General features: G+C 33.1%; 1 protein-coding gene across 2 annotated transcripts in view; it reads right to left on the reverse strand.

Moving 5' to 3' along the window:
• The window catches only part of LOC117168771 (tyrosine-protein phosphatase Lar), a 510,283-nt gene that overhangs the window by 362,711 nt on the left and 131,959 nt on the right, over positions 1-15,613 (reverse strand). For both annotated transcript variants that reach the window (XM_033354548.1, XM_033354547.1), the window contains exon 3: positions 12,449-12,584. In XM_033354548.1, coding sequence (XP_033210439.1) covers positions 12,449-12,509 — 61 coding nt within the window. In that variant the 5' untranslated portion in view covers positions 12,510-12,584. The remainder of the gene's footprint in view (positions 1-12,448; positions 12,585-15,613) is intronic.

Below are 15,613 nucleotides of genomic sequence, written 5' to 3' on the forward strand. Positions count from 1 at the left end.
TATCTAGTCGGGAGTGGTGCTGACTGAAAACAGATGATTTGGAGCGATTCGCGCGCCATATGTTGGTCATTCTAAGGACTTATTGAACTACCCTCGTATTCAAAATGCATAAACATCTATGTGCAAATGCTCTATTCATGAAATTGAGAGGTGAAGCTAGAAGTTTCAGAGAAGTAGTAAAATTTTGAAATTCAAAAGATAATATAGGTTTGGAAATACAATGTGTCTTTTTCTGTTCTGAACAGGGTGTCGATTGCGATAACGGTTTCAATTGGTTCTTAATTAATATATGGATGTCGAAACCTCCATATAAGTGTAAAGTTTTTAAAACCATACCAATGCAATTACGTATTCTGGTTATTTCAATGTAAAGAGCATGATCACCAGAGAAAAATTTAATAAAATTTAAAACAATGAAGCAATAAAATAGAGCGCTCGAAGGAGTGAATATGCGTGAAAATATTCAAAGTAAAATTGAAAATGCAACTGAAACACCCGTGGGAATTCGTTGCTTATGGCAAGGGAATGCGAGGCACGGTATTTGAAATGATATCCGGCTATACCGGGCAAAATGTTGACCCTGTGCGTCAACGAGACAAACGGAACTTTCATTTTATGCAAACTCGAATGAAATCCCTATATGAAATCGTTGATTTTTCAAAGACCGCTTTGCACATTCGTTTCGAGCTCTGAAACTCTCGTTCTCATTCAATCTCTGAAAGCTCGGTCTCTTTTCTCTTGATTATCTGGGAATGTTAAAGAGGTTTTCTCTTTCAATAATACCTACTATGAAATTTGTTCTGTCATCAGAAACTATTTATTTAAAACTTCATTTTAATCTATATGAATAAAAAAAATCACTATAAAACTTTTCTCAGTAAAGGCACCTGACGCACGTCGTAGGATAAATTTCCCTAATATTATTCCCGCCTGTGAAGACGAATAGTTATTGCGACGGTTATTGCGAATTATGGTGCTTCCAGACGGGACGTGAAGGTTTGCCGGGTTATAGACTCAAGCTGGTACCCATTTGTACTCCATTATTATACCAATAGATAAGTAATCATACGTAATGCTAATAGGATGATTTAAATTACGTGCATTTGTGCAACGACGTTAATTATTAGCAATTTGATTTCTATGAATTCGCTTCCAATCCAATATTATAATGCTTTTTTCACAGTAAAAATAAATGTTTTGAGTTTAAACTTAAAAATTCGTTTGCCTTAAAGTAAAAAAATGTGCCTAAACCTATAAGAACTTAATTTTGGAAATGAGTATCAAATTCAGGCTGAATTTAAGATACATTCTATTAATATGTAAAATGTAAATATTCTTATTTGCCGTGTGGTGATTTTTAACATACATTTGTGCAATTAATAATTTTTTGTCAAATCAAACATTTAAAACAAGTTTTTGTTTGCAAATGGCAAATTACTATTATAGAAAAGTAAGGTTCAAAATTTAAAGAAAGGGGCAAGCAATTAATTCAAGCACTATCATTTATACCTAATTTTTATCAACAGCCTTAAACAGTTATCCCAAAGCCATTTTTCTCTCACTAATTACATAAATAATTTGGATAAGGAATAATTCTCAAAACTACACTTATTCAAAATAAATTTTGTGAAAAGGCCGTATAATTTTCCATTTTAGAATTAGCATAATAAAAGTGAAAAAAAACTATGTCTGTAATCGCCCGATTTATTTTCTTGCTTTCCGTATTCCCTTTCCTTTCTGCAAAAATAAGCATCTTCCAACCCTAAGGCGGCGAGCAAGTCTCGATGAAGAGGCTATCCATCATAAATTTAATACCCCAAAATTTTGTAGATGTTCCATAAGCTTCAGGGAGCCATTTATTTTGACCAATGATATGAACTCTCCGATGATGTACCTACCAGCAGAGAGTGAGTTCCAGAAGTGGATTTTCCGCTTGAGAGATCAAAGGTTGATAAAAGGATGATGGAAAGTGCGAAATTAATTATTTAAACTGGCTAAAAGGTTTAAATAAATCGCTTATAAGAAAGAATTTTTCTTAATGGCTTTTTATGATCTTGGAGTTCTTATCCGAGGCAACCTGGTTGGAAATTTTTAATTCTTAACGTACGCCAGCAGCTTGGTGAGCGTTTCAAGAACTTTTGTCATTATATTTTCGCGATGGCAATTCTGTTCTTCCATGCTTTCTTCGATTTAACGTGACGAAATTTCTGCAGCATTTTCCTCTATTTAAGCAAGTTTTTGTTATTAAAGTGTTTAATATAGATTAAGGTTTTTTGCCATTGATTTAGAAATCACAAATAATCAGGATATAGTAAAAACGTAGACATAAAAATGCTTCTCTTATAAATTTCTAATGAATTCAAACCTTAATTTCTCTGGATATGTGCATTTATTTTGGATGAGATTTAAATTTTTCATTCTGAAAAAGCTATACGTCAATCAGGTTTGCGACTATAATGTGCATGTCTGATGAGTCCTTCGAACAGAACAGCGATCTGCACTTTAGCTGCCCATATAAATCCTATTCATGTCAGGAATAGTCGACACTAAATGCGATCGAGAAGCTTAACATTCTGTCTTGCATAGTTTTGACTTAGATATAAAGACATTATTCTGTCAGTAAAATTGATAATTCAGAAATACCAGTAGTAAATTCTTACAAAAATCACTATTATAAAAAAATTGAATTTGCAAATTTATTTATTTTAATACAAATCCGCGTAGAAATAACCCCCTTTGGCCTTATTACAAGTCGGGCACTAATCAAGGGCTAGTCGGGTTATTAATTTTGACGAAGTACTCAGTCGGGGACTAATCTGGGACTAGTCGGGAATTTTGTTCACTAATTTCCGTGCGGGTAATCTTGAGGCCCTGGTCGAGAGCTAGTGGGACTCTGCTCGGGTTATTCTTATGTTTGAGTTGTCGGCGATTATTTAACAATAATTTTACACCGTTTTTTGGAGAAAATAATTATTAATTTGAAATTCATCTCAAATATACCTAATAAATAATTATTAAGTTTATAATTTTGTACGAAAACCAATTTTTTATAAAAACACCGATCAAAATCTTCAAAAAGGCGTAATCTTATTTTTTTGTAGTATTTTTTAGAAAATTGCGAATTTCTAGGAACATTTATAAATACCGTTTGTATGGAATTTTAAGAAAATCTATATTGTAAAAAATACATATAGATGTAGGTGAAAAGTCTGCCGATAGTCATGAGACTCTAGATTTTTACAGATACTTATTTTTAAATTGATCTGAAATGTTTTCCATATGTAAATAAAGTCTAATCCTTCATGTAGTTGGAATTGGAAAGAGAACAAGTTTTTGAATAATTAGTGAAGAGCAGTATCCTAGTAGTAAACTATTAAGCACGGTACAGCTCAGATTTCGCTACCACCTTCATTTGAGTCTTGCGGTTCTGGACTTGTAGCTTTAAATGACCCCAACTAGTACCCAATCAGACCATGACTAGGATAAGTCGGGGCACCTGACTAGCCCCCGACTAATTTACCGTGACGTTACTGGTCGGGGGCTAGTCAGATTACCTGATTAACCCCCGACTTTAAGTGGGGTCGAATGGTCGGGAACCAGACTAGTTCCCCATTTGAATTTCTACACGGGAATTATTCAACTTTGGTGATATTTCATGCAATGGTTTTATATATGACGAAAAGGCTATGCCATATTATTTTCTTCGCTTTTGATTATTAAATATTTTTAATCGGATATGAAGATTAACTCTTAAAATTGATAATATTCTCATAGCCGTGATGCGTTCGAATTTATCGACCTTTCGGATATTATTCACATTAGGATTATGTCAAGGTATAATTAATTCACTGAAATGCGGGATATACGTCATTGTCATTACAGAGTCAGCGTAAAGCTCAGAGGATTACGGAATTAGAGCGCCAGATTACCGAATTATGATGCGAATTGTCATTTCTCTGAAATTATTCGAGAACGAAAGTAAACCTTTAAATTACGATCATCATTAATTACCCTGAAATACAAATACAAGAACCACTTTCTAAAGCTTGCAAGAGATAAATTATCAAAGGTAAAGTATTAGAGCTGAAAGATTAGAAACAAATAAGGAAGCACTCTGATTTTCCAATTTTATCACTATTGGTAAATATTCAAAAACCTTCTTAGTTCTTATTTAAAAAAATATTTATCACAATTTTATTATTTATACAAAAAAATTCTACACTCATTTTTAGCATGTTTAAGCAAAGTAAAACTTATTTGCTTTTGTACACGTTTTCAGCAGAACGAACAGATATTAAGAACAACATAAAAAATTACTTTTCACCAAAATTGCCAGATTTGCGAAGTTATATATCAAACACCATTTTTCGGAAAAAATATTTTGATTGAACGGACGTTTTCGTCATAAATTGCTGTTACAAATGGCGTAATTATTTACTTTGACTACTTTTCCAAACTTTGGAATAAATGGCTTGAAACCTTTTGGAAAAACTTCTCTCTAATTTAACAGCAAAATCTTATTCGGAGGAGACCCTAAAAGTTTCACATTTTCACCCAAATAATTCAAAAAATTGAAATTTAAAAATCTGTAAAAAATCACGCTCATAACTACTCATTCAATTCCGGTGCTATTAATTCAAGTATACTAACGTACTTTGAGGAGCCGATTACGAGTATAACATAGAAAATATTCGCAAATGATATTTTCAAGGTCAATTCGAAAGAAGTTATCAGAAATGAATAAATAGCCATTTTTATATTTTAAAATAGGCAACTGTTTAATACTAAAATTAATCAACAACTAGTGTAGTTCATTAATATAAATAAAATCTATGAATATTTAACATCAATAAAACCTTTGATCGATTTACATTTCTTTCAAAATAATACATTTCTTCGTATATCGTTTCGCTCCAAAATTTAAAGCTTTTTAAAATTAATATTTTCGTTTAAGATATCTGACTTTAAAATAGAACATTTAAAACTTTCAAAATTTTACAAGTAATAATTTTTTACACATAACTATGTAACACTGTAATAAATACAACAGTATGATTTTTCTCCACGATGCTTAAACTGATTGTAGAAAATCGTATTTTTCATCAATAATGTAATTTTCTTCAAAAAATATTTAAAGAAAGAGCGAGAAGTTTTTACAAAAAATCCCTAAAATTTGGTAATCAGGGGGCTATTTAACTGACTAAACCGGAAGAATATATTTTTCTTCGAATATATACTCAAAAGAAGATTGATATTCATATTATGGGAGCTATAACTAGTAAATGACAGACGTACGGACACAAAAAGGGGGAAAGAGTACATCTTTTGGTTCAAAATACAATTCCGGCTGAACCTGTGGACCGATTTGGATGGTTTTTTTAAAGCTGATCAAATTTCAAGGAAAGTTCTCGAGCCTGATTTTTAATTTATTTCCTTATAAATAAATATGACGTTTCATATATTGACATTATATAAAGATATTCCATCATGATACAAAAAACAAAACAAAATTTTTCTAAACAAATTATTTGTTGAAAATGTGTTTTCTATCATTTTCAATAATGTAACGTTCTTTTACGTTACATTGCAAGAAATTTAAATGGCAATAATATCTGAATGAAAAAATTTCTCTTAAGACTATTTTTGTTAATATTAAAAACAAATTTAATAAGCAAATGCATTATTCAGGCATTTGTCGTCAGGAAAATTCGTTTATTTCGATGTCCAATTTTTAAATTAGGAACCTTATGATCATTTCATAAAATTCATAATTTGTTGATGAATTTTATGACTTTCTCAAACAAATTTAATAAACAAATTCATTACTCCAGCAGTTATAGACGGAAAAAATCGTTTTTTTTTTCAATGCCAGTCCTTTTAATGGGGAACTTTATGATAATTTTAGCAACATCCATCACTATGTGATAAATTAAATTTTTTTCAAACCAAATGTAATAAACGAATGCATTATTTTGGCATCTGTTGAAGAAAAATTCGTTTTTTTCGATATCAGTCCTTTTAATTAAGAACTTAATGTTAATTACAGCAACATTCATAATTAGTTCATAAATTTTATGATATTTTAAAACAAATTTAATAAACAAATGCATTATGAGCGCATTTGTCGAAGGAAAAATTCGTTTTTTTTCAATTTCCGTCCTTTTAATTGGGAGCTTTACGATAATTTCAGTAACAGTCATAATTAGTTGATTAATTTTATGTTTTTGTTGAACAAATTTAATTTAAAAAATGCATTATTCGGGCATTTGTCTACGTAAAATCTTTTTTTTTTTAAGTCAGTCCTTTTCTTTTCAGAAAAAGTGTTATTTCTTTTATTCAGTACTTACAATTCACCAGCACAAGAGAGTTCGAATACAAGGAATGATTGAAAAATACATCAAATATTTGTTATAAATAAATTCTATAACATATGAAAAGTTGGGACTCCATCCAATTTCATCTAATTCCATCCATCTAATTAATAGGACCTATTTAATCGTAGAAAGTAATATCAGTTCACGATTGTTAAAAGATGAATAAGTTTACAACATAAATAATCATAAACATTCGGTTCAGGGAAATGAGATAATGTCTTGGTGAGGCCGCGTACCATAATGTATGCGAATTAGCTTATTAACTCTGGGAGAGAAACTTTCTTCAGCCCGACTTTTCATACTTTATAGAATTTATTTACAACAATCATTAAATGTATTGTTGAATCATTCCTTGTATTCAAATCCTCTTGTCCCGTGTGGCAAAATGTTATGGCGCTGGCCTGGCCCAGACCAGATAGCCAGGTTTCCACCCCTGGCGCTGACCAGATTTCTGTCCTGGGCCTGATCAAAAGTGTAACGTTTTTTCTGGCTAGAACCAGGTCAGACCGTCTGGTCAGCAGCTAGTTATACGCTGGTCAGCCGCTAGTTATAGGCTGGTCAGCCGCGAGTTATGAGCTCGTCAGCCACTAGTTAATGGCTGATCGATTAATGTTTTATACTTGAGTATCATATCGTCGATGTTTAGAGGATACGCTTTGAGGATACGCTCAAAAAGCAAAACATGATTTCCTAAAAAAATATATAATATATATGTTTCATATAATCAGTAAAAATTCAAATTTTGTGTCAAAAATATACTGCCATCAATAAAATCAATCAATTCAATTATAGTTTCTAATACTTTTTCTTTTATAATGGATAAGAAGTAGGTTTGTACTTACTATTTACTTAATAACTTAATACAGATTTGGTACATTTTATGCCTCCGATTTTACAGCTAACTTTTGGCTGGATTAATATATTATTCGGAAAATAATAAGAAATTTTGACAGTGTGTGACACTTGATCGACAAAAACTAGCACTGCTTCCGAGAGTTCGGAGCCAAGCACTGTCAGAATACTTCAAGTTGTGACGTCAACTGGCAAGATGTCTGCATGCCGAGGGTCAAGCTGACTGTCAAGATGATAAAAAAGAAAGTCATGTTTTCATAGTTTGAATTTCTTATTTTCCATTGTTTTAGACACCCTGTAACCCTTACAAAATACAACGAAAAAAAATTTGGTGATGGAACTTCATATTTTTTTTCTTGGCTCGCTGGTCAGCGCCAGGCCTGGGCCAGACCGGACTCTCAAGATTTTAGGATAGAAAGTAGTGTTTTCATAGTTTGAATTTCTTATTTTCCATCATTTTAGACATCCTGTAACGTTTTCAAAGTATGTTAAAAAAAATTTGGTGATGAAACTTAAGATTTTTTTTTGGCTCGCTGATCAGCGCCAGACCTGGACCAGGCCAGACTATCAAGGTGATAGAAAAAAGTCGTGTTTTTATAGTTTGAATTTCTTATTTTTCATCATTTTAGACACCCTATAATAATTGTGGAGTATGTCAAAAAAATCTTCTGATGGAACTTTTGATTTTTTTCGTTCTTGGCTAGCTGACCAGTGCCAAACCTGGACCAGAACAGACTAGATAAAGTCAAACTTGATCCAGATCAGTTCTTCCAGACTAGACAGTTAAGATAAATCTAGACCTGGGCCAGACCTGTAACCAGACTGCCCGGACATTTTTCCACACGGAGTGTTGGCTAACTGTAAGTACTGCATGAAAAAAAGAACTTTTTTCGGAAATTAAAAGGACTAATTTTGGAAAATAACGAGTTTTTACGTCGAAAAATGTCCTAATAATGCATTTTTAAATTAAATTTGTTCAACAAAAACATAAAATTAATCAACTAATTATGAATGTTACTAAAATTATCGTAAAGTTCCCATTTAAAAGGAGTGACATTGAAAAAAACACGAGTTTTTCCAACGACAAATGCCCGAATAATGCATTTGTTTAATTAATTGTTAAAAAATCATAAAATTTATCAATAAATGATTAATTATTCTAAAATTATCGTGAGATTCCTAATTTTAGAAATTCGTTTCTTTCTATTGCACGCAAACCTTCAATTACTTTATTCTAAACACATATGAATCGCTATCAACTAACAATTGCACAACTTTCTAAAGAAGATTTGGTATTCAGTACTTATCTAGTAGATCGTAAAATTAATAAAGACTTAATATACAGAAGAAGGTGAATCAGATTGTAGAGCAAATAGAGCAATATAAATCGATTGCAGTAAAGAAGTTAATATGTACCATTTCAGATAAAAATAATGGTCCGAAATTGAGTGATATATTATTAAATCGACAACCTGTGACAATCGTAGTACTTGGAGTGATTATTCCAAGAAGGCTCTTTTAGAGTGACATTGTCAGTCTAGTCCTAGTAATGTCCTTAGCGTCCTTAGAGCACTGTCTAGTTGCAAACTTCGGATTTTCCAGCAGCGTTGATCCAAACATTCACTAGTTACCGGATCGCCCCCGGCAAGTTGCAATATAGCCAATGAAGCTCTCACGTATAATTGAACTTTAAAACGCGACCCCGTGCGACTTTAGAGCACGTTATAGTATCCTCGCCTGTATTCAATGACGAAAATGTCACTACCCGCTGCGTAGGTTATTAGCTAGCTAGGAAAGCCTTTATAGCTTATCGATATTAATCTGCAAGTGCGCAAAACTCTTTACTAAAATGTTAGATCGACAATCCATTTTCGGTATCATCAAGTTCATTTCGCGATAATAATTCTTTGAAATTTTTAAAGCGCGCGAATAAAAAAACACGCATTATTGGCCGTAACTCGTACCCAAGTCTTTTGAGCTGTGTTGTTATGCTAGCTGCTGGTATATCGTCATTCACGCCGCGTTAGCGTACAAATTTTCCCGTTCCATTAGCGTGTCGGTAGTATTGGCGAGTTTTAAAAGCTCGAACAAAAGCTTGCACGGGATGGCGCCGTACGTAGAGTTTCTACGCGAACGCTCCAAGAGCTTTCCGTTGTTTCGTTACATCGAACCGCCTTGATTCTCAACTTCCCGACCCCAAGAATAATATTTTTCGCGCGAAACAAACCCTCCTTTTTTATCGCGATCTCAGACTTTGTTCATACACGAACTGGCTATACGATGGTTACTCAAATATCAACAAAGTAATTCCATTAGTCAACTATTTAAATACACATTAGTGCAGTTTATACAAGCAATTGTGTATGGTGTTTATCGCTGATTGTTTCACATTAAAAAAATAAGGGGCGATAAGAACTGTTTGCGGTCCAAGAATAAAAAAAAATTATATGTTTACCCCACAGGGACTTAATAAATAAATTATATACGCAAAATAAATTTTAGAACAGTTTTTTCTTAATTGATACCCTTGAAACTTTTTTTTTAAATAATAAGAACTATTCAATTTATTGTTTATCTTTATAGATAAAAAAGGAAAATCTTTTTTGCAGTTTCCATTTTCATGGGAAATCGGTTAATTTGAATTGTTAAATTCTTGAGCTAAAAATATTTCGTTTAATTTGAACAATTGAGGAAACACTGGTTGAAGCTTTTGTGAGATTGTATTCCCACTACAAAAAAAAAATATTTTCGTATTCTGGACCTAAAAACAGCCCTAACTGAGCCTCCTCCTTTTGACTGAAATTAGTATAAATTCTTAATAATAAAAACTAATGGCTTGCTAAGAATGATAAAAACTTTAAAATGTTTACCAAATGATTGAGCTTCTATTTAATTCTCAAAACTAAAATATGCACCCCAGGTGGAAAAATTATTTATAATTGTACACCATTTTTTCACCAGAGATCCTACCCGATCTCAAGAAGAGGAGAATATAAGCATAAATTATTCTCCGAAAAATGTCCACCATATAATAAACAAGTCTAAAAAATTTGAATTAAATTCAAGGTCAGCAGATTTTAAAAAATAAAATATAACGTTCGGTCAATTGAAAGTATTTTGAATTAAATGATTTCAAACTTGAAGTATTCACGACTAAATAATTGTCAATTTAAACACTTTACAGTAGAAATAAAAGCATTAAAAACTTTAAAATTTTAATGCAATAGATTCCGAGGGCAAAAGTAAACGTTTTTTATCAATTTTTTTCTGTATTGTTTTATTATTTATGAGGAACAATACAAATTACGTCTAGTACAAAGAGGTATTATAAAATATACAGACGATTAAACATTATTTCAAAATTTTGAAAATATAGCGTATGAGCTATAGGGTGACCCGATAATACAAAATTTTGAAAATCAAAAATGGCAACATCTGTTAAATTGCTACCTTTTATTATAGATAAAAATCTTCAATGACTTTCTGAAATCAAAAATTATCCAACGTCGTCGAAAAGAGATGTCACCAATGTTGAAGAAATGTAACAACTAAAAAAATATTTTTAAGATCTAAAAAAAGTATGGCTTGCTCGTCCATTGCAATTAAAAGCACGTCATACATGAAACTATAAAAATAAATTTATTTATTAAAATTCAACTGAATTAAAAAAGAAATTTTGTCAAAAACGGCATATAAAATATAATTACGATAATTTTTGTATGCATAGGGAATTTGTTTTATAATTCTCAAAATTCTACATTTTTGACCTCTGCGATGACGTAGGGCCATTTTGTATTTCAAAAAGTCAATAGAGATTCTTATTTGTATTAAAGCGTAACGACTTTTTAGCACTAGCCATTTTCGATTTATAAAAACTTTGTATTTCCAAACCACCCTAATAAGCAATAAGTATCAAACATGGCTTGTGATAATAAAGACGGAATTTTATTAGAAACAAAAGAGACTGCAAATTTACTAGTTTACTATTATTCACATTGTAATAAAAAAAATTGAATGCTATTTTTAATGTATCTCGCAATTTCTTCCTGGGATTTTTACATAAATGAAATGTCCAGTAACATTGAAATTGATTGAACATTTTTGTTTTGTGAGAATTAAACTAAGAATTTTCATAAAAGTTGCATTCTTCCTTCCAAAAAAGTGGTCGGTCAATTTGCGGTTTCCTGTTTCAGTGGCCGTCCTGTACGAATCACTTTTTGTAAACTTCAAAGCAATGATAGAGCCGAAAAGCTGATAGTTTTTGGTCTGCATTATAATAAAAACAGTCATTTATGAAAAGGACGAAATATAGCCGTGTATATTTAAAGCGTCTATTCTTCGCTATTGGATTTTATCTTCATCGCTTATTTGAGTTTTAAAATTAAATATTCGAATGCAAGTCACTCCCTTAAGTCACGTTTTATAAGATTCCAGCTAAAATCGGAATTAAAATTAGAAATTTTTTCAATGATTTACTGGTTCACTATGTTAAATAAGCGTTTTTAATAAATTGGTGAAATACCAAATCTTCAGTTTATATAAATTTTAAGAAATTCATCTTCATTTTTGAGAAACACCAAGACTACTTAACGAAATACTTTGGTATCCAATTAGGTTAATTTAGTTACAATTACTATACTAAGTCATGCTATCCAATTACTTTGTTCATTGCTTGATTGATTGACTGATTGATTACCAACATAACTAGTAATTCGAGAATAAATATTTTTCTATAATTGACTGTACTTTGAAAAAAGGAGGCGTTATATTACAAATTCTGGATTCTCGGTTAGCTATTCGGATTCACGATTGTTGCATTATGCAACGACAGGAATACGAGAAGTTCCCACCTACTTAGGTACGAGTTATAGTCACGCGAGCTTCGCGGAAGGTCGATCATCTCAAGAACGAAAGCATCTTTAACTCTAAAACCGTTTAAACCCAGAAGACAAAAGGAAACCCGGAGTCGGAATCTACAATCTACAATCTGAAACCTCGTATCTGAAATCTAGAATCAAGAATTCGAATATCGAACGAGAGACCGACGCTGATTAAGTTTAACTGTTCTCAAAGTTCACTATAAACTCGAGAGAGAGTTGTGTAAACAACTAGAAGTCCACAAGCCACGTGAGTTAGCCGTGAAGGGATCACGACAATGTCCACAGAGTCCCAGTGCCATCGAAAGTCTTTACACTAATATTTTTTCTTGGTCGATTACTCACCACTATTTTGCGCGATAATTGGGTCGATCGCCACCAACAGGACGAGGAAAATAGGAGTCATATTGACAACCCTCTTTCCCGCCTTTCCTTCGTCACCCGTCTCACTGCACTCAATACCACCGTCGCAGAAAGCCACCTATGAAAAAATAAATCACCTTCTTCAATGACATACTACCACATATGAATTCTCCAACTTCTTGAACGTTCCACAGTTCCAAAATTATAGTTTATTTCAAATTATTATCTAAGTGTTTCTTAAGTTCGTAATAACTTTTGGATAGTGCAAATAAAAAAATATTTTTTCTTGTGCGTTATGTACATAGAGGACTCCTGAATTCACTAGAGGGACTTGTCAAACGAACATTTCCTAACGATAGCCAAATTGTACAGCTAACTACTGATATCATTTTTTTTATTAACGTAACTGTAGCATGACGAAAAAATAATGGCCACGAGAGTTTCACTTGATTATGTACACGCAAGTACGTTGGACAAAACACAATGTTCAAAAGAGGCCAATTCTCCTCCCGATTTGCAGGCGATAACCTTCGGAGAAAGGATTCTTAATCTTGACTTTCGTTTCAAAATTATCAAGTCTCTTTCTTCCTGTGATTCCACGACCATCCCATATTTTCGAGGGACTGATTTGAGGAGACTTGCCCTGTTAAATTCCCCGAGTCCAGTGCGGCTTTACTTCCTGTTTGCGTTACGTTCTCCTCGCGATAAAGGTGCCTTTAATAATCCCTTCCTGTTTTCCCGTGGCTTCTGCCAGGGAAAATTTTTCATTTTCCGCTGTACGTAGCGGTTTTCTTCTTTTGCACGCGGCTAATGACGCGCGCCCTGTGATAATGCCTGGCAGAAGCTCAACGTCGACGTGAATCACTTTTTTGCACCCGGGGTTTCTCGCCTTACTGCTAAAAGTAGGGTTGAGGCGCTAGAAGTACAGTTGAGGTACTCAAAGCAGAATTTTCTCAAAGCCGCTTATAAATCGCTTTTGAATGAATCTAAGGAAAACATCAAACCAAGTGAAAATGAGCGATGATCCTCCACAAGAATATCAAATGTTGAAATATTATATCTTTGAGCTTTTACTTTTGAGCTTACAAATTGATTACATACAATTGGTAACAACAATTTCTATTGATAATTTTTATCAAAACTTTGCACTGAATTTCTCGAAGTTTCTCCGGAATTTTATCTTCTTTATTTTTCGTTCCTTCGTCAAAGTTTTCACATAGTGTTTAATCCAAACACTCATTTCTGGAGACACTTAAGCACAGACTTTAGAGAATATTAGGTGAAATTGTCCGGGGGTCAGCTACGGATTAAGACTTGGGGCTTCGAGTGATAAAAACGTGATTCTCGAATCGGGGATTAAAAAGCAGCCGCAAGGGATATGAGTTCGCGTGAAGGTAGTTTACAGAGCGCGCGCTGCGGCTTGACTGAGTTACCCCTATACCCCCGTCAACCCCCGGTTCAGACGCTCCTGGCGCCTGCGCACAACCCCTTGAAGGATCGTCGACCGAATTCCCGCCTGGCAAGATTTCCGCACGATCGAAAGGTTTTTCAAGTCCACGACTCTTGCCACTCTGACCATACAAAGTCGTATCAGAACTAATGTCACTTTCGTGATGCTTCGTTCTAAAAGAGTTGGTTCTCAAACTAGTCGTTATCTACTCCTGCGGTCACTTCTTGGCAACTTTCCGGATGCAATAAAAAACTAAAGAGTTCAAATCCACTCGTAAAAGTTCCACGAATACCAGTTTTGTGCCGATATTCTTAACTTTCCGAATGATGTTCCGAGTACTTAGAAGACTTTTATAAGAAGTCTTGTAATTTCATGTTTTTGGTTTCAATAAGTTTTTAGGTGATTTATAAAGGTAAGACGAGTGAGAAAATGGAGATTCAACTGGTACTGAAGGGAAGGTGTAAAAGCACCTGCGGGGGCGGGAATCACGACCACATGGAAAGGTAGGTGGGGATTTCGGCGTTTCAAAGTGGCGCATGCGTCCAGGGTGCAAAGGGATGTCTGGGGTGAACCATGATAGACCAACGTATCGCAGTTCTATTCCGATGTTTGTCCGCCTGGTACCCTCAGGAACGGCTCGTGCAGTACACGCTGTTTTTCTTGCTTTTGCACTCCGATATTTTTAGCGCTTAATTTGACGGGGTACTTTACGCGCACTGAGGAATTCCCAGCTCTTGAATATTTCCTTTAATTTTTTGACATGCAAGTTGGCGAAGACAAGACATCCTTTCTCCAGATACGTTCCAGAAGATAACATTTCTAAAAAGATTCCTCAGGGTCCTTTTTAATAGGTAAGTTTCCTTTTGATACATTTTTGAAAATGGCATTGTTTGTAAATGTTCGTTCGACGTGAAAGGGGAATTCCAACTTACGGCTGGTAACATAAACATGAAAATAGAGAGTGCTTTGTCGATTTTTTGGTGTTTCTGGTGTTTCAAAAAGATTTTTTCAGGTCATTTAAATCTAAAGTTTTTTCGTAAAATACATTAAAAAAGTAAGGTCATCATCAATCTTGCCTGTCAACCACTTCATCTTTTAATTAGATAAAAAATCGACTGAAAATTAATTCAATCGCTGACAGATTTTCCCTGTGTGAAAATCTGGCTGAATGATTTCATTTTTAAACAAATTCAGCTAGTTACTAGGAAATTTTATGTCAAATAATTCCAAGGGGATAATTATAGCTGGGAATTTTTTCTTTATTCCATAAATTATTAACTCAGAATCCATTTAATTAACAATAATTTGAAACAGAAAAAAACATTATTTGCCAGTTGCGACACGTTTTCCAAAGAATTAACTTTTCAAACATTTTAATTTTAGGACTTGAAATATTTATTTATTAAATTCGCGTGTTAAACTGATCAGTTGAAAACTAAACATAATCCAACAGTTTTAAATTGAAGTTTAAAAAACACTATGTTCACGTTTTTCAATTTTCAACAGTTTAAAATACAATTTTCTTAAATTTTCATTTGATATTGAATTCTAAATTGTTAAAAATTCAACTGTTGAAAATTGAAGAAAATTGAATTTAATAAGTAAACAATTCAATCCATAAGAAAAACTTCGATAAAAATTGATTTTTTCGAAAAGGGGTCGCCATCTAAAAATAATATTTGGAAAAACGAATAGTT

The sequence above is a fragment of the Belonocnema kinseyi genome, chromosome 3 (genome assembly GCF_010883055.1).
Source record: "Belonocnema kinseyi isolate 2016_QV_RU_SX_M_011 chromosome 3, B_treatae_v1, whole genome shotgun sequence".
NCBI classification, from domain to species: Eukaryota; Metazoa; Arthropoda; class Insecta; order Hymenoptera; family Cynipidae; genus Belonocnema; species Belonocnema kinseyi.